This window comes from Prinia subflava, chromosome 3, assembly GCF_021018805.1.
Source record: "Prinia subflava isolate CZ2003 ecotype Zambia chromosome 3, Cam_Psub_1.2, whole genome shotgun sequence".
NCBI classification, from domain to species: Eukaryota; Metazoa; Chordata; class Aves; order Passeriformes; family Cisticolidae; genus Prinia; species Prinia subflava.
The window spans coordinates 100,331,704-100,351,232 of NC_086249.1; the positions used below are offsets into that span (position 1 = coordinate 100,331,704).

The following is a 19,529-nucleotide window of genomic DNA, read 5'->3' on the forward strand; positions in this document are numbered from 1 at the left end:
TTCCTTGTGGTTTTCTTCTGGGAAGAGGCAGGAGCCTGAGGAGGAGGGAAATGGGGGAGTAATTGCTATGTGTGGATCAAGGACAGCCAAACCTCGTGTCCTTTTCCCTGTCACTTCACAGCCCCGGCCATGGCCTGCTCCCCTAAGCACGCTCATCAGTACTTTTACTGACCCAAATTCAAGGCAGCAGCTTTGCTGTTCTCTGTGTCAGCAGGCTGTCATAGAAGGGAATGGGGTTATTTGTGGGGTTTTTTTTCTAATGACAGACAGTTCAATGCTTACTATTTGACTGATGCTTACAGCCTAAAAGTCCTGATGAATCCAAGGTGGGGATATTTGTGGATGTAGAGATAGACGGCAAAACTGACACTACAGGGAAAACAAGGGCAGTCCTCCGGCACGTCAGTATGTTTGATGGCTAAGGGTCTTGGAGAAAGAGCTCATGAATACGTGCAATTACTAGTGGAAGGCACCAGCACCGCGCTGGGGTGAGCGGCTCACAGCCACGTACCGCTGGGCAGCAAGCACAGGGGATGGTCTGAGCCCTGCACAGCCGCAGGTTGGGCCTACGCTACGAGCAGGCGAGGGAGCGAGGCCGGTGTGTTGTGGGCGCAGCAGCCCCTCCTCCCCGCCGCGCCGCCATTACGCGCTGCGCCACTGCCCGCCGAGGGGGGAGCGACAAGATGGCGGCTGCGCCCGCCCACGTGACCCAGGGCCCGCCTCCTTCTAGGGCCGCCTCGGCCGCGCGCGGGGCGCTCTCGCGAGGGCGGCGAACAAAAGGACAGCGCAGCGCAGGCTGTGTGTTGGTGGCGGGGGTAGTGATCTCGCGAGAATTTGCTGCCGCTCTTCTCCCCAGCAGAGCCGGGCGGGAGCGGGGGGAGGGGAAACCTCGCGGTACCGCCGGAGACCGCGCGGGTCCGGCGCCCCGAAGTCTCGCGACACCTCCGGGAAAGCTTCCCTCGCCGGCCACTGAGCTGCGCGGAGTTCTCGCGATAGCGCCGGGAAGGGAGGGCGGAGAGGCGGTCGCGTGCGCGCTGAGGTCAGTGCGCGCGGCCGGGCGCGCGGGGGGCGGGGCCTATATAAAGGCCGGGCCCGCGGCGGGGGGGGCTCAGTCAGGGAAGCGATTCGTGGCGGAACCAGTGACACCCACGGCAGCGACCTCCCGGCCCAGCAGATCCCCATTTCTCGAGGCGGAGCGGGACGAGCCCGAGACCGATCTCTCGTTATGAGTCATGTGGCGGTGGAAAATGCCCTCAGTCTAGACCAGCAGGTGAGGGACGAGAAGCGGAAAGGCCGCTCCGTTACCCGGGGGAGGCGCGCGGCGGAAGCTCTTGGCGCAGGGAGGGCGTCAGGGATGGTCGGGATCCTTCGCGTGGGGCTTCGCTCCTCGCTTCCCGGCGGTCGTGTCGCGATTTCCCCCGCGGTAACCCCCGTCTCCCCCCCAGCGCGGCCTGTTGTGGCGCACTCGCTCGTTGCGCAGTTAACGCCGTGCGGCGGCCCCGCGCCACGCCGGGTCCCCCCCGCCACGGTGCGTTGTCCCCGCGGCCGGGGCGGCGTTGCCGGGGTGCGGGGCCGCCGGTGCCGCCCGGCCCGGCCCCGGTCCCGCTCGGGCCCCGTGGCCCCCGCGCCGCGCTCGGTCCGCTTTGTGTGGGAGCGCCGGGAGCGGCAGCGGCCCCCGGCGGCCGCAGCGGGAACTGCAGCGGGGGGGGGAGGAGGAGGAAGGGGCGGTCAATGGCCGCCATTGTGCGGGGCGGGGGAAGGGGGACACACACGCACACACACGATACGGCGCTTTGTGTGACGCTCCTTCCCCGGGGAGGCGGCGCTGGCGGCCGCCTTTGTTCGAGCTCCGGTACTGCCGGGCACTGGTGACGCAGTTGGGCCTGGACTCGTGTTAGTCCGCACCATTTTTTGTTATTTTCTTCCTCTTTATCCCTCCATCCCTCCTGCCCGCTCCCCACGCTGGGCGGGATCGATGGTTATCTAACCATGGGGGAAGGCGGCGGGGGCAGGAAGAGCCCATCTGGCGCGGCGGGGCCGCGGCCGGGCAGCGCTCGCCCTCGGCCGCTCCCGCGAAGTAGGTCATGGAGACGGCCCTTCCCTTCCCTCCCCTGCTCCCCCGCTGCCCCCCCGCGCCACACGTGACGGGCGCCGGCAGCCGGATTAGCTGCTCCCGCTGCGCCGGGAATCCAGCCCGCAGTGCCGCACTGAGATGGCGCCGGGGCTGCGCCACCGCTGCCCCAGGCAGCGCCGGGGAAGGGTTGTCCCCGCCGTGGGGATCTACTGCGAGAAGATTCATCCGTCGCTTCTTGTTGATTGTGGAGAGGCCCCTTGACCTAGTGGAGAGCCTTTGTTTTTGTTGGCTGTTAAAAATAAGAACCATTCTTAAGCCCTGCGTTGGTGCTTCGATCAGCTAGAAAGATGGCATTTTAAGTGGTGGCTTTAAAGACAGGATGTTATGAGGTCAGCCGTGGGAGAATTCCTAAAGAAGTGAATGTCTTAAGGCGGCAGCTCACGCAGCTGAGCGCCAGAAAGGACAGAGCATTGGAGTCATTGCTTTGGATTAATTCAGCTCATGTTGAAAAACACTTCTGTGCAATACATAACGTAAATTTTTTTTTTATTTAACATGCCTTATTTTTCTGATACAAGTTTGTAATCCTGCTATGCAGGCAAACAACTGTAATAAGATGGTTCTTAAGCTCTATCGGTTTCCCACTGCTTTCTGCTGAAATGAGCCCATATTGTGTTTGACGTAAAACCTCTGAGCGGCACACCAGTAGTGCGTGAACGGAGTATCTTTTGGAAAACTTTACTGGGAGACTGAAGGCTATAAACGTTTTGGAAAATTAAACGAAAAATTTGTATTTGCTGAAGAGGTTGGCAGACACCACCTAATGTTTTGTGAGCAGTATTTGCGTCAAATGTAATGTCTTAGTAGTGTTATTGCAGTTAAAAATATATCGAGTCTCTGCAATTGAAGTGCCCAACTGAATTGGCATTGCTTGTGCTGGAGTTTCTGGAGCAAAAAAAAAAGATTGTCACTGACCCAAATCCGAATGCATTTGAGTGCACTGAAATTTAGTCTTTAAAATGTCTCTTTAGCCTGCATGTAGTGTGAAGCAGAAGTTTGTGGTAGTGATTTGGTGGGTGTGAGATACTCTGCTGTCCTGTGTGGGTGTGTGTTACTGGTGGGTATAAAAACATTAAAGATGACACAGTGTAATAATAGGAGACCTAATTTGGTGTGAGACAAAAAAAAAATCTTTGCAGTAGCTGGGTTCTGATAAGTGAAAATGTTTTTTTTTGTGTCTTAGCATAGGTTAATGGTAAAACATGTTGACACTTGTCTTATTTCTTCTAGTTTTCTGGTCTAGACTTGAACTCCTCAGACTCTCAGACTGAAGGAAGCTCTACAAGCAGTAAGTACACACAAATTCTCAAGTTTTAGAAGTTGGGGGTTTGCAGCTGTGAAAAGCAGTTTCTAAAGCCAAAGTTTACAGAGGCTGATGAGGAAATAGGAGGTAGCCAGTTAAGCTTGCATTGAAAACACTGTGGTTTAGATGAAACCGCTTAATTTTGTAGTGGTAGAGTATACGTGCACATTTCTGAAACACCTAATTAGCTTGAGAGAACTAATTGTGTTCCATAAGTAATTAACAGAATTAACCAGTTCTGTCCCAGATTTTTAATTGCCTCATCTGAGGCCACTGATTGTAGTAATGTGGTGATTTACCTTCTTAAAATACCTAGCTAGAGTAGGAATGTTAACTCTGCTGATCTCAGTTCGTTGAATAGAAAGTGATATAGATATGCAAGGCCTAAGTATGTTAAGAAGACAGGAATCTTCCAGGAATTCACCTTCATCTTGTGGCTGATATGTTCCCATTCATGTTGCTTTAGCAGACAGGTTTCTGGATTGTAAACAGGAATGCTATTCAGAGGCAATTAGGTGTGGCTTCTGCTTTGATCTGACCTGAATGGATGGGGATGGGTGAATTTAAGGGGAAGGAAAAATACTAGTAGTAATACCGTGAGTGCCAGTACTTAAATGTCACAGTAAATATCCTGAGTTGCTCAAGTATCTGGCACCAGCTTGAGCCTTAATGGGTTCAAGGAAGGCTTTTGTTGTAGACACTGTTACACCCATAAATGGGAGTGTGATTCCGTCAGAGGAACACAAGACATCTGTGCCTTAAACCAGCTGCCTAAATGAGCGTGCAAGAACTGAAACTTTAACTGAGAGCATGCTACCAAGTGCTGTATTAAAGGATTCTTGTTTAAAGTGCTGCAGGAGATCCTAAAAGCAGATGGTTTTTCATTAAGCAGAAGCTGTTGTTGACAAGATAAGCATTTCAAGCTGTGCTGACACGGGTTTGTAACACTGCCTTTCTTTTGTCCTGTAGAAGGCCGATACATTCCTCCTCACTTGCGGAACAGGGAAGCTTCAAAACAGGGTATGTATCAAAAACACGGTGACAACACTGAACTGGTTCTTGCATCTCTAGGAGCACACTGCAGAGACTCTGACAGTACTGCTGGAGGGAATTGCACAGACTGCTTGACTGTCCTGTGCAAAACACGGCAACTTCATCTCTGCTTGTAGTGTGCTCTTCTAGATCTTTCACCAATTTATAGCATAAGCTCAAGTTCAGTATCTGACTGACAAGATACCCCGTGTGTTTGTGTAACAATTAGCTGTGACTGAAGCAAGATGGAGACTCCATCTTAACTTGCCATAGAGTCTTGAGTGCTGGTCTGAATGGGCATTGTGGGTACCAGTTTTTCTGTTAGTGACCGTGATGTGGAACTTAATCAGTTGTTTAATATGAACAAACAGCCCAGTTTCACTCTGTAAATGCGTATTTTACACAAAGAGATGTCCTCATTCAGCTTCCTGCAGTTTTTATGGAAGCCCCTGGGAGAACTTGCAGAAGGAAATGCAGGCTGTTGCTGAAGCAAACATGAAGTACATGACCTATTTTGGTCACGTGTTTACACAGGGGTTTATGCTGAGAAGTGGCCCTGCCATCTTCCATTTAAATCTCTAAACAGAACATAATACAACAGAAAAGTTTCTTAAAACACTTCAGTGAAGTAAACTGTGACCTTTTTGTGTGAGGTCCCAAGGGGGCAGGGGCTGCAGCACTGTTGCCATGTCTGCTGACTTGAGTGGATATGAGAGAAACATTTCCTCTAACACCTATTGAAGTCTACCAGAATGCAGCATCTAAAACACTTCCTGCTGTGTTACAAGTAAAGAATTGAGGTTCTGTGACAGGAGAGGACTTGGATCTCATATGTTTCTAAAGCAGTAAACATCCACAAATCCTTTCCATTACTGCAGGAGGATGGCTTCTGTTGTGAGTGGGTGGGAGGACAATACTTAAAAGATAATATATCTCACAGTCCTTCACTTGAAATCTGACTAGATGAAAAATACTTTTAAGCCATTTGAAGAAAGATCAATCAAAGGCTTGCCTTCGTATGTGTCCAAATTTGTGGGTTTTCTGGGTGTTCAGGGTTTGGTGTGGATTTTGTTTGCTTGTGGTTTTGTTGTTGTTTTGTGTGTTTTGTTATGTAAAAGAACCTATAGCCTGAAGCACCAAGTGATGAGCAGTGTGTTACCAGAGCTGAATGTTTCAGGAAAAGGAGAGGGAGTGGTGGCAGCCAGTTCAGTGCTCTTGTTCCCAGTCACACTGACCTCCAATGAGCTGTCTTGCAAGAACCTGACTTGCCAAATCTGAGGAATGTGCAGGTTTCTCAAAAGCAGGAAACAGCATTAAGGTGGTTGTGAACGTTTGCTCTTCGTAGATTCCTTGTGTGACGTTCAGTGCTAAGTTTTGTGGGTAAAAGATGCAATAACCTTGAGTTCCACCATGACCTATTATGTGTAGGACTGGCATTGTACTTCATTGTGTGCAAAAGCAGAGTTCAGACACAGCAGTGTGGGTGTGATTACGTGAGGCTTTTCTGAGGACTTCACCTTACAAAAAGGTAAATAGGTCATGAGACCATAATCTGACATGTGGCATGTTCAATCAATAGTTGGCTGCCAACTTTCCTTGGTAAACCTAATGTTCAAAAATTGCCTTTAAACCTGCCTGAGTGCTGTACCACTGGCCTCTTCCTGGTTCCCTGTGGCAAGGTTCATAATTGCTGAATGGAAAAGTTTCAGTTCAGGACCCTGTCGGAAGCATCATGAGTTTGTGCTTGTAAAGCTGAGCTGTCTTGTCTTGTAGGATGATTTGAAGTCTGTTCTACAGTTGTACTTCCATTAAAGTTACATTTGCTTCTGTTTACATAACTCAGTGATTTCTTCAGCTGCATTGAAGCTGTTCTGAATTTTGTCTGCTCCTTGGAATTTTTAATGGCCGATTTTTCAAAGCTGAGATGTGAGGAAACAACCTTGCATGGCATTATTTAACCATACAACAAACTCTTGGTGCAGCCTTACAAGTGTAGTAACCTGATTGAAAAAAAAACTTCCATTTACTTGCAGATCTGTCCCACTAATATTAATCTTTTGTCTTTGTAAATAGGAAGCAGGGCGGTAGTAAAAAACAGCCTGCATAGAAATAATGTCCTTAGGTTACTTAGTGGCAATTCTGTTTCTCAGCTGCCGGAGCTCGGTATGCAGGGCTTCCTGGCCTAAAGTGTCTTGCTTCCATGAGCTCAGCTTGGCAGTACCAAAGCTTGTTCTTATGTAAGTTTCTTCTTAAACTTCCTGGAAGCAGCTTCTGGATATCAAACTGTAATCTGATCTATAGGAAATAAAATAAAAAAAAAAAGTTAAGAACTCATCTTAAAGGTCTTATCCACCCTAAAGGAATCTATAATTCTATTTCTCCCATCTTTTAAAAAAATGATTATTGCTGCTGCATGTGGCAGGTTCTCAATTGAGCCGGCAGTGATTTGTGTTAGTGTTACAAAATGTGAATTAAAATGCTGGTTGAGGGAGACATATTGACAACTGTAATGCTGTTCATAGGTGTAAGGAGTACAGAACTGCTCTGCAAGTTGATTACTTGGTGTATTCTTGCCCCTGCAGTGGGGAAGATGTGCTGGATGGACTCTCTACAGGTTTTTACTTAAAAAAAAATATAACCCTTGATATTTTAAGGGATTTCTGGGTAGTCCTTGCACAGCATTGTAATCTTCACTTTTAGAGAAGTTGTTCTCTGGTCTGTTATGGGTATTCTCAGGGCATTTACTTCTGGTTTTAATTTGCAATTTGATGTCTGAAATTCCAACAACTAAATGGCTGTCATTTACTTAAAATTGACTTGTATGCCTGGACCTTTGGATACCTGTCTTTGGTGTAGAAGTTGCTGTGCTACCTTAAAATTGTGGCAAGGTACCAGCTTCAGAAATGAGTGCTGTAGTGGGCAAGGTGAAGGAGGTTGCTTTGTAGATATTTGGAGTATAAAACTTTGACTCTTTGAGCTTCTCAGGCTTGGTAGAAGATCTTAGGTATACTGTCATCTCAGTTTTTTCACTGTTCAGAAACTGTGTCTGTGTCTGTGAAGATGGCTCTGTCGGTACCACTGCAGTTAGATCTCTGGGCAGGATGACATCCCAATAGTTGTAGTGTGGCCTGAAAGTTACTCATAATAAAATCTGTGTTTAGCTATCTTCTAAGCAAACCAAAACAACTTTCTTGAAGTTGTTATCTTTAAGGACTAATGTTGCTTCTTAAAGCAGTTTGGAGGTCTTGAAGCTCATTCCATGATCTTGTGTGCTAAACAACTTCACGGATGGATGATTTTTGGTGTCTGTTTCAGTTATCCAGACAAAAGAGTTACAGTTACCACAGATTTTGAAGTTCCCTTGTGACCAGTATGTTTCTGGATTCTGTGTACTAGAATTTAATGGCACTCTTTACAGAACACCCAGAAACATGGGGTAATTCTGGTAGCAAAGCCTTTGCAGAGAGACTGAGCCTAGAACAGCCCCTTTCTTTGGAATGAGTTTGTTCTGTGGTTGCTTTTATTGTCTTATGAATAGGTCTGGACTGGTTTTGTGCTGTAGAGCTGGCAAAGCATGCTCACAGGAGTGACATTATTTGTTTATCTGTTCTGTTATTTAATATAACAGATTGCTGGAATCCCACAGCTGACATCAAAATATGACACAAACTTGGGCAGGTTGGACCTCTGAAAGAGAATTTATAATTTCTTAGTTCAGTACCAGAGCAGTGTTTAAAGCTTCTGATTTGTGCTACCTCACAGGCTCTGATAGCAGAATAAAAGTGAGGTTTTTATTTTAGTATTGGCAAGTTAAGATACTTTGTATTCTTTTGAGTTAACATACCTAAGTAGGTACCTACTGTTGGCAGGGGTAGAAGTGCTGTGGGAAAATTCAGAGTGATTAATTTTTTGTGAAGAGCTCCATATACCTTCTTTGTGTAGGGTGCTGTTACTTTTAGTCTGTGCAGATCACATTGCTTTGTGTACTTGCAGTATGATAAAACAGTCTAACCTCTGTTTGTATTTTGGATACCATTTATTGATCTCTGAGAGGCCTTGTTAACCTCCAAAAATTACATGTGTGATCAGGGATTTGTGTTGGAGAGGTGACATAGATGAGGTTTGGCAAGATTCAGGGTAGGCAGCTGAAATACTTGTACTAAGGCAAGTGCATATTTAAAAAAAAAACAAACCAACAGGCTTGTACATACCGGGAGAAGTTTCAGTTCTGATGGGTGGTGAGAAATGCTCAGCCCCTTTTAGAGCAAGTCTTAAGGTTCATGCCTCATCCATTCCTGAGGGAGTTTAGACCTTTCAGTGCAGATTTCCTGGACAGAAGCGGTGTTTTCTCGTCAAAGCCTGGACTGTGCCATGTGTGGCTGAATTCCCTCTCTCTGCCAGGTTTCGACAGCGGCGGCTGGAGCTCCAGGCGAGACAAGGATGCCTACAGCAGCTTCGGCGCGCGCTCCGACCGCGACGCCAAGTCCAGCTTCTTCGACCGCGGAACCGGGTCCCGAGGAGGGAGGCAAGTACTGGTTGGGCTGGTGCTGCACATGGAGTCTGCCTCAGCCCCAGCACTGCACCTGTAATCTTGATGTTACAATTAGAGTTCCAAGTGTGAACAGCATGAGGTAGGAGGAGCTTGGGAGGGGAGGAGAGAGGGAGAGAACCTTGCCTTTGCAGCTACATGATTTCAAGGATGGGCCACTTGCATGTGTTGAAAAATGTGCCCTGTAGTCTGCCAGCAGCCACTCACTGCAGCTGTAGTGACTGGCTGACTTCAACATTCACCACAGCAGTGCTAGGTGGGTGGCTATGTCCTGGAGAACAGTGAAGAGCTGTTGGGAGCACACACAGTACATCACTACGGATATTTTTTTTTTTTTTTTTAATTTCAAATTTTTTTTCTTGTTTAAAAAGTGTAGTTAATAAAACTGGGTGAGACTCTTGCAGGTTCTCTGCCTTACTTGATCAGTCTTACACACATCATGCGTTGTATGCACAAGTGTGGTGAGAGTGACCTTTACCGACTACTTAGTAAAGCTGACCTAGTCCTGTATCCAGAGTTTTCTCAAACATGATTTACCAGGCCAAAAGCTAAACAGTTGAGGTAAGGACTTCTTCCACCTTCTTGCCAAGTCAGTAATACAGGTGAGCTCCCTCTTTATGAAATACTTATATGACATAATGGAGGTATTTGGTCACACGTGTGGTGGGGTAGTAAAGGAACAAATTGCAGCACTGGAGGGTTTTGTCTGGACATGGGAGACCTGTGTAGAATGAGGTGGATGAAGGGGTGGGGGAATACAGAATAATGCTGCTTAAGAGGTTTAAACAGAGCTCCCTACAAAGAAATGGCAAAGACTGAGCAACTTGGATTCCAGCTCCACTGGCAGATGGCTGTTTACATTTTTTTATGCATAATCAAATAAAACTGGTGACGCAAAGTTCAATGTGCTAAGCTAAACTGAGCTCTGAAATCATGACAAGCTCTCCTGTCTGACAAAGAAAAATGTCCTGGTCTGATGGCCAGGACTAATTTCTGTTCTTAGGTCAAGAAGCAAGTGTAGATAACCTGATGATTTTGAATTGTTCCACCGCTGTGTGTGTAATACACAGAACATACACTGCTTTCATTGTGCATGTCAGTACCCCCATTGCCTGGGAAGGATGTTCTGATTCTGGTGCTGTGTTTAGATACGAGGAGCGTGGCAGAGGAGGGGACTATGACCGGAGTGGCTTCGGCAGATTTGAGCGTGGTGGGAACAGCCGCTGGTGTGACAAATCAGATGAGGATGACTGGTCCAAGCCTCTCCCCCCGAGTGAACGCCTGGAACAGTAAGTCATGGAATGGTACCCATCCATAGGGGAGGGTCATTTGATAATTCCAGCAAATAAAAATACTTTCCTCTTCTGTTTTTAGGGAACTCTTTTCAGGAAGCAATACTGGCATTAACTTCGAGAAATATGATGATATCCCTGTTGAAGCAACAGGCAGCAACTGTCCTCCACATATTGAAAGTGTAAGATCTTTTTAAAAGTCTGTTTTGCTAAGATATATGTAATAGTGACTATTTTGCATGGGTAGCTTGATGTCTGAAGTTTAGGGAGGAAAGGAAACACTGTCTTCCCTTCTACAGCTAAGCTGTTTTGCAGAAGAGGGTTGCATATGATGAACTAAGGGAAGAAATAGCGTAAGCTTTTTCAGTCAACACTCACAGCTTACTTCTTAACTGTAACTTGTCCTTAAACAGTGAACCTGTGAAGAAGTGGAAGTGCTTTGGAGATGTTGATTTGGGAGCAACTACTAAGCCATAGGTAGTGTTAGACCAAGCACAGTGTGTGTGCTAATGCAGCCTGCACTTCAGGCTTGGCTGGCTTTTTAAGGATTGCTTAGAAAGCTGCACTAAGTGTATACTAAAGTTATAGATAAAAATTCTATATGAAAGGCTGAAACAAGAGCTACCTTATAAACGACTTATTACTGTTAACGTGGTGGTTGAAGGGAAGGATTCTGATCTTACTCCTTTTAAATATCTCACAGTTCAGTGATGTTGACATGGGAGAAATTATAATGGGAAACATTGAACTCACACGCTACACCCGTCCTACTCCAGTCCAGAAACATGCAATACCTATAATTAAAGAAAAGAGAGACTTAATGGCCTGTGCTCAGACAGGTGAGTTAATCCCTCTTTGCTGCTTACTCTCAGTAGAAGTGGGGTTTTGTATTACTGCACGTAAGAGGTAGAACCTCCTGTGCAGAGTGTACTGAAATAGTTGTGTGTTGGAATCTAATTAACTTTAGTCTTGCATGTACTTTAGATATGACTTGACTAGATTTACTGTGCTACTGATACAGGATTAGTGCTGTAGTTGATAGTAACTCTTAATAATACTGGTTTGTATTCTACTAGGGTCTGGGAAAACAGCTGCATTTCTTCTACCAATACTGAGCCAGATATATGCAGATGGCCCTGGTGATGCCTTGAGAGCAATGAAGGCAAGTATTCAAATACCCAGTCCTGGAAAAGTGACGACCTGTGTCATAGGTTTGGGTTTTTCCCCTCCCCACATGAGCTGATGAGTGCTACTGAACACAACATCTGCTCTTAAATGTCATCATTTTGGGTATGATAGGCAAGCATCTTAGCTTCAAGAAGACTTTAGGTGTTTCCCTTAAAAAATCCAGGCTGTGGATTACTATTTTTTCTTCTGAAGAGTTGTATGCATAACTGTGCATTTTTTTTTTAATGAGAGGTTTTGTTATTGCATAAACTTAAAAGACACTTCCACTGCTACAAAAAGCAACTTGGTCACATTTCTGTGTCTTAATAATTTCAGAATAGGGAGTAACTGGTTCTGTGGCTGTTAATTCTGTGCTGCTGAAGTTGAGGATTGCAGTGGTTGTTGTAGAAACCAGGATTGTGCAGCTGTTGCCATAGTAATCCACAGCTGAACCTTGGGCACTCTAATAGGGCTGTCTTCAGAGGCAGTGCTCAAACTGACTCTCAGTCATGCTTTGTCTTTCTTAAACCTGGTGACCTGCCTTAAATATTGCCTGTAGTAGCTTTTTTCTTTCCCTTTGTGTTTTGGTTGCTCATGCCAAAGTTGTTTTTTTTCCTGCAGGAGAATGGGAGGTATGGGCGCCGTAAGCAATATCCAATCTCACTGGTCTTGGCTCCCACCAGAGAATTGGCTGTGCAGATCTATGAGGAAGCCAGAAAGGTATATCTAACAGTTTATTATTACAACATAGCTCAAGTAAAATTTTTCTTGGAGCTAACTTACTTTGTTTTACAGTTTGCATACCGCTCCAGAGTTCGCCCCTGCGTTGTGTATGGTGGTGCAGACATTGGCCAGCAGATCCGTGACTTAGAACGTGGATGTCACTTGCTTGTAGCAACTCCAGGACGACTGGTTGATATGATGGAGAGGGGAAAGATTGGGCTGGATTTCTGCAAGTAAGTAAAGTGTTGCTTGTCCATGTACAAATGGCTTAAAGCGGGATACAGTTAAGGATGTCAGATAGTAGCTTTTGGACTGTCTAAACATGTAGTTCAGAACTTGTAACCCAGTGCACACCAGAGCAGAGCTTCCAGAAAAATGTTCTGAAGATGTTTTTTATTGCTGTTTAGGTACCTAGTCCTTGATGAAGCTGACAGAATGCTTGACATGGGGTTTGAACCTCAAATTCGTCGAATTGTTGAACAAGATACTATGCCACCAAAGGGGGTTCGTCACACCATGATGTTCAGTGCTACTTTCCCCAAGGAAATCCAGGTACTTAACAGGAGTTTAAATACTTAAAAAGCTCGTAAAGCCAAAGAGATGACATCTTTGGAAGGAGGGCAAAAGTATTAATTAATTGTGATTTATTTTTTTTTTCCTCCTCTTTTTTTAGATGCTTGCTCGTGACTTCCTTGATGAGTACATCTTTCTGGCTGTTGGCAGAGTAGGTTCTACATCTGAGAACATTACACAGAAAGTAGTATGGGTGGAAGAGCCAGACAAGCGATCATTCCTGCTTGACCTGCTAAATGCCACAGGTAAAGAATACCTGCAGATAAGCAAATGAGGCAAAATTCAGAATAGGCAAATATTCACTCGAGCACTAAGAATTTCTGTTGATTGGGTGAATGAAAGGGTATTTTGTTGATGTGCAGTGAATATGTTGCACTGGCTAAAGGCCAGTATCAAGTTGATGTGGGCATGTCTATTAATAAAAAATGGGGAGGGAGGTCCCCATTGTTACTTGGGAATAAACAGGCAGAGAATTGAATCTGCCTCTTACTAGGTCATGGAGCCTGTATTTGTGCAGCTTTTCTTTGGCTAACCTGGGCTTCAATTTGTTTTTAGGTAAAGATTCCTTGACTCTGGTGTTTGTGGAAACTAAAAAGGGGGCAGATGCTCTTGAGGACTTCCTGTACCACGAAGGCTATGCCTGCACGAGTATCCACGGAGATCGCTCCCAGAGGGACAGGGAGGAAGCGCTGCACCAGTTCCGCTCTGGCAAGAGCCCCATTCTTGTTGCCACAGCAGTAAGTGAAATCTGTCAAACTCCTCGAGCATGTGAGCCTGTTTCTTGGCCTGTGGAGCCTTACTAAGATTTGATTGAATCCTTTAATCACTATAGGTAGCAGCAAGAGGGCTGGATATCTCAAATGTAAAGCATGTCATAAACTTCGACTTGCCAAGTGACATTGAGGAGTATGTACATCGTATTGGTCGTACAGGCCGTGTGGGAAACCTCGGTAAGTGTGACCTGGGGTTTTCACAGACAGCACTTCATACCTGAGTTGACAGGTGCAGTCGTATTGGCTGAGTAATTAATTCCAAATAAGTACTTGAGAGAAGCCTGTGAGCTGCCTTCTGTGACCAAAGCTGGTCACTGCTGCCAAGCTGCTGTGGAAAGCTTACCAGTTCCTTTGGGTAATATTCTTAGTGCCATCAAAAGGCTCTCTTACTACATGTAAAGCCTGGTGTCTTCTGTGTCTTGTCAGTAAACAGGATTTTGTGACTAGCTGTGGTGGGGTAATGGTCTCAAACAGCTTTCTCTCCAAGTAATGCTAGTGTTCTCAGGCTTGGCTGTAGGGAACTGGACGAAGCAGTGGGTTTAAGTGCTGTGGTGTACTTGGATTGTGTTAGCTAAAACTGAGTATCTACTTCAGGTCTTGCCACTTCATTCTTCAATGAGAGGAACATAAACATTACAAAGGACTTGCTTGATCTCCTTGTGGAGGCTAAGCAAGAAGTACCATCTTGGCTGGAGAACATGGCCTATGAACAGCATCACAAAGGAGGAGGCAGCCGTGGGCGATCCAAGAGGTAAGAGGCACAGCTTTGGCTAGAGGTGTATGTTCAGTCCAGTGAGAGACAGTTCTGTGACCTGTTCTCAGTCTCAGAAAATACAATTAGAGGATGAAAAGTGCAGTATTAGCTGACCTTGGTTTGTGCAAAGGTGACAGTGTTTGTCTGGTTGTGTTCTATCTATTCATAAGGCAGTTAACACATAAGACCTCTTTCCTCTTCAGCAAGCAGCTAGATACAGCTGAGGTAGAATGATATTATCAAAAACCATTTTAGGACTGTAAAAGCAGCTGTAAAACATGGAAGTGCCTGTGCCAGAGATGTACCTTAAGCAGCTGTTTTGATGTTTAGGAGAAAGTAATGCAATGCCTCCTGACAAAACAGAGAGAGAGAAAAGAATGCAGTTACGAGGTCACTTGTAAAATAGTCTTGCTGTGGAAACCTGAAATACTGTAATACAAACTTTTATTTACTGGCTTACAGGGGTAGAATGAGGGAACACTTCATGTAGTTAACACGATCCAACCACATTGGGTTTGGTGTGAGTTTTTTGTTTTCCATTTTGCAATATATGTGTAAAGTACTCATCTTGTACATTATGAGAGATAGTCAGAAAAGGTTTGCCTAAACACCTAAGGTTGGAAATCCTGTAGAGGCAGAGATTTCACCGAATCAAATCTTTCAGGTAGCCTTGGAATGCTTATCAAGTGTGCTCACCTCAGCAGTGGCTGTTGGCCAGCTGTAGTTGGTACACAAAGTACGTGAGTCTGAGTACGTGCAGTGCTTAAAATGCCTCCTGTTGGACTGACAAATCCTGTTTGTCTCTTGCCCTCTGCAGCAGTCGGTTCAGCGGCGGCTTCGGAGCCAGGGACTACCGGACAAGCAGCGGCTTCGGCAGCAGCAGCTCCAGCAGCAGCCGGTCAACCAGCAGCCGCAGCGGCGGCAGCGGCAGCAGAGGCTTCGGAGGTGAGAGGGGCTGGGCTGGTGCACCTCAAACGTGCTGGGGTCAGACTGGATGTGGTGTTTGAATAAGAGATCGTCTGGTGCTTGTCGTGCAGCCTCAGCATCCTGCTTGGATCTAGGCCGGTGCAGGTTACCTGACTGATGGTTGGACGGTACCTGCCTTTCCAGTATTAATGTGCATTTGACAGTGCTGCTGGGTGGGGTGTCTTTAATAGACAACAGATACCTGGGTTGTTTTCTTGTTGTGAAGATGCAAATCTTTAGAGTAATTAAGCATCACTTTCTCTTGCCTTTCATAGGTGGTGGTTATGGAGGCTTCTACAACAGTGATGGATATGGAGGAAACTATAACTCCCAGGGGGTGGACTGGTGGGGCAACTGATCTGCTTGTAGCAGATACCCCACCAAACAAGCTAATATGGAAACCACATGTAACTTAGCCAGACTATACCTTGTGTAGCTTCAAGAACTCGCAGTACATTACCAGCTGTGATTCTCCACTGAAATTTTTTTTAAGGGAGCTCAAGGTCACAAGATGGAAATAAAGGAACAAGTAGCCCTATCTCGAAGGTGGTTTTGAAGACTCTTATTGCTGTAGTCAGGATTAACTCCCCTCCCACCCATCCCCACCCAGAAACTGCATTTATAATTTTGTGACTGAGGATCATTTGTTTGTTAATGTACTGTGCCTTTAACTTTAGACAACTTTTATTTTGATGTCCTGTTGGCTCAGTAATGCTCAAGATATCAATTGTTTTGACAAAATAAAAATTACTGAACTTGGGCTAAAATCAAACCTTGGCACACAGGTGTGATACAACTTAAACAGGAATCACTGATTCATCCATAATATTACAAAGAAAAACTTATGCGGTAGCCTGCATTAGGGCTTTTGGTATCTGCAGATTTGAAAAATAAAACATCTTGAAGCATATCAATGCAATTAGTTTCTAATGTGGCAAAACTGTACTAAGTTAAAGTTCTGATTTGCTCACTCTATCCTGGATAGGTACTTAGAACCTGATAGCCTTTAATAAGCCATTCCAGTCATGATGAGATGATGTATGGATACATGCATACATTAAAAGCACTGTTTTTGAAGTTAATGCAAGTAAATACAGCAATTCCTTTTTCAATATTTAGGCAGATCATTAACGTGAGCTAGCCAAATGTGGGCAGAACATTACAGGGAACGTTTAAAGGTCTGATAACTTGAAATAGTTTTTAGGAGAATTCATCTATTTAGACTTTTTAAAAATGCCTGCCATATGAAATTGAAATGGTAGAATGGCTGACCATGGCAGTGATTGGTCCTCCTTAAGGGCCTGACTGAATTTTTGGTCTAATAACGCATGCTAGTGTTGATGTTTTTTGGTCAAGAGGGTATGAACAGGAAGAATTATGCAGCAGGCTTTATTTTAATGCAGATTCACATTACTCTGTTCAAGCTGCGTGGAGATGTTAAACTGGCTTACTGTAGACTTTGTAAAATGGCTCCAGAAGAGTAACAAACAAACCTGAGATCACAGAGGTTGGAAATGTACATAAACTGCACAAGGTTTCAATTCTGCTATCAAAGTGCAGTTTTAGTCAGTTTTAGTTGCATAGGTTTCCATTGTATTTATAGTCTGTTATGCTAAATCTGGCCAAAGATAAGTATTGTCCACCAGAAAAATGCCTCTGCCACTTGGAATTTCTGTGCTAACTTTGCGGCCAGAGCGTTTAACAACTAATCTACAGTGGCATAGGAAAATGGCAAAAATCTCCTAAAGTGCAATAGATTTTTTCAAGTGTATTGTGCCTTGTTCTAAAACTTTTATTAAGTAGGTGCACTTGACAGTATTGAGGTCATTTGTTATGGTGCTATTTCAAGTCTAGGTTTAGGCCCTTGTACATTTTGCCCATAACTTTTTACAAAATACTTCTTTTATTGCACATTCAGAGAATTTTATATATGTCTTGTGTGCGTGTCCTTAACTTCCAATCTTATTTTGTCTCTTGGAGATTGAACGCAGCTTGTTTAAGGAGAAGGAAATAGATTCTAAAACTTATTTGGGACCATGGGAATGATAGCTGGGAAGAAAACTATTTGCACACGACAGATTTCTAGATACTTTTTGCTGCTAGTTTTGTGTAATATTTATTGAACATTTTTGACAAATATTTATTTTTGTAAGCCTAAAAGTGATTCTTTGAAAGTTTAAAGAAACTTGACCAAAAGACAGTACAAAAACACTGGCACTTGAATGTTGAATGTCACCGTATGCGTGAAATTATATATTTCGGGGTAGTGTGAGCTTTTAATGTTTAAGTCATATTAAACTCTTAAGTCAAATTAAGCAGACCCGGCATTGGCAGTATAGCCATAACTTTCTGATAGTAAAACAAAAATTGGCAACTTAAAATTAAACATGCCAAGGTTTTGATACACTTGTCTTAAGATATTTATGAAACACTTCTAAACACTGATGTGAAGTGTCCAGATTCTCAGATGTTTGTTGCGTGAGTTTTGTTTAGTTGTGTGGTTTTTTTTTTTCAGTGAATGTCTGGCACATTGCAATCCTCAAACATGTGGTTATCTTTGTTGTATTGGCATAATCAGTGACTTGTGCATTTTAGCAAGTTTTATCAGCCAGCAATATTTTCAGTTCAGATACAAGGATTCAAACCAATATGCAAGAACGGATTTAAACTTGCTGAATGTGAAAATTGAACTTCAAGTCACTGTAGGTTTAGAATTGCTTATTGTATTAGTTTAGATGCTAGCACTGCATGTGCTGTGCATATTCTTGATTTTATTAAAATAAAAAAGTTGAACTGCACAGTCTATTCATTTGTGAAGCGTCACTCCTGGTTTATGAGCTCTGTAGCCCCAGCAGTCTCATTCATGTGCAGCTCTGGCAGCAGGTGACTCTAGTGTGGCACACGTCAGTGTGGTGACAGATGGCAGCCAGGCTCAGGGCTGTAGCTGAAGGAACCTGAAATGGCCTGTGCCCCACAGTGCAACTGAGTGGGACAGACGAGGAGAAAACCACCTGGGGTTCTTCATCAGGGGAACTGATTTTGGCTGTGACAACCTAATTAAACCTTGTGAAGGTAGGCTTGGCTCCTCAGCCCCTGACTGCGCAGACTTCATCTCTGAGTTCCACAGGAGTACCTTTTGGAGAGCTTTAAGTTTTGATGTCATACCTGTTCGTTCTATGTATTGAAAAGTCAAAATGAGTGAAATTTGGAATATCCAGGGGAAGAGAGTGGAAGGGAATAGATTTGGGTGTTTCCAGTTTGTTTAAAGTGAAATAAAATTGCTTCATTTGAGAGTGATTTAGAAAACAGCCTGGGTTTCAAGTTAGGTCCTGAAACAACTGTAGAAACTTGAGATTTCCTGGTGAGTAAGGAAGAGAGTGGGGGGAAAAAAGTAGTGCCTGGGACCTCTGACGCATAAAAGCATGATGCAGGTGAATGGCAGGGGGTGAGGACTGGTAAAGGTGTGTTGTGCCCCTGCAATCCTGGATCCATATAGGAAATGAAATCTACACCACCAACCCAGTAGTGTGTATGGACTGTGGAGAATACTGGAAAGGATGGACATAGGTGATTCCCAGGATGGCTTCTGGAGCATCTGCCTTGGGCACACTGACTGTGGACCACACTAAATTTACCTGCTTTAGACTTGCATTAATTATCAACCTCATCATGCAGGGCTTTGTGTTGTCATGCAATGTCCCTGGATGTGCAACGTGCACGTAAGGGTCTTCCAAAGGCAGTTTTCCCTCCCCTGTGTATCTAGAAATCCTAGAACCGTAGTTAGGAGATGGATACTCCAAGGAAAATGGGCGCTGTGGAAGGTGCCCGTGGGATCTGGAGCTCCAGCTCGGAGTGTAAAGGTTTGCACTTGGTGCTTTAGATAGGTTTGTCCCTGGCAGAGTGCTGGAGTGGCAGAGGAGCCACAGGGCTGTGAGCAGTGCTCTGCAGTGGGGCTTGCAAAGGGGATGGAAGGGCTGATGTAAGGCAGCAGTGGGCACAAAGTGAGTGAAAACCAAAGGAGGCAGTCTGGTCCTCAGGAGGATTGTTCCTACAGCCTGGAGGAAACCCTTTACCTCTGGAGATGGAAGTTAGGCTGGGGAAATGGCAGAGAATGAGGAGTCTTGAGACACCAAAGCTGATGGGGTGAGAGAAGCACAGAGCGTGTTCCCACAGAGGTGGAAGTTTGTATTTCAGTAGTTCTTGGCATGCTGGGCAGTAATTTTTTTCCCACAGTGAGGAAAAACTTGGGAAGAGGTGGGCAAG

The 19,529-nt window shown here is 45.0% G+C and overlaps 1 protein-coding gene across 1 annotated transcript; it reads left to right on the top strand.

Moving 5' to 3' along the window:
• The first annotated feature begins 1,097 nt into the window (after positions 1-1,097).
• Positions 1,098-18,064, top strand: DDX3X (DEAD-box helicase 3 X-linked). The gene is made up of 17 exons (XM_063393037.1): positions 1,098-1,270; positions 3,365-3,422; positions 4,407-4,457; positions 8,871-8,994; positions 10,167-10,307; positions 10,393-10,492; positions 11,014-11,149; positions 11,387-11,472; positions 12,099-12,197; positions 12,273-12,433; positions 12,608-12,752; positions 12,874-13,018; positions 13,329-13,510; positions 13,606-13,723; positions 14,141-14,297; positions 15,118-15,245; positions 15,542-18,064. Exons 1-17 carry the CDS (start codon positions 1,226-1,228, stop codon positions 15,622-15,624), a joined length of 1,959 nt encoding a protein of 652 aa, XP_063249107.1. The 5' UTR covers positions 1,098-1,225; the 3' UTR covers positions 15,625-18,064.
• The last annotated feature ends 1,465 nt before the right edge of the window (positions 18,065-19,529 follow it).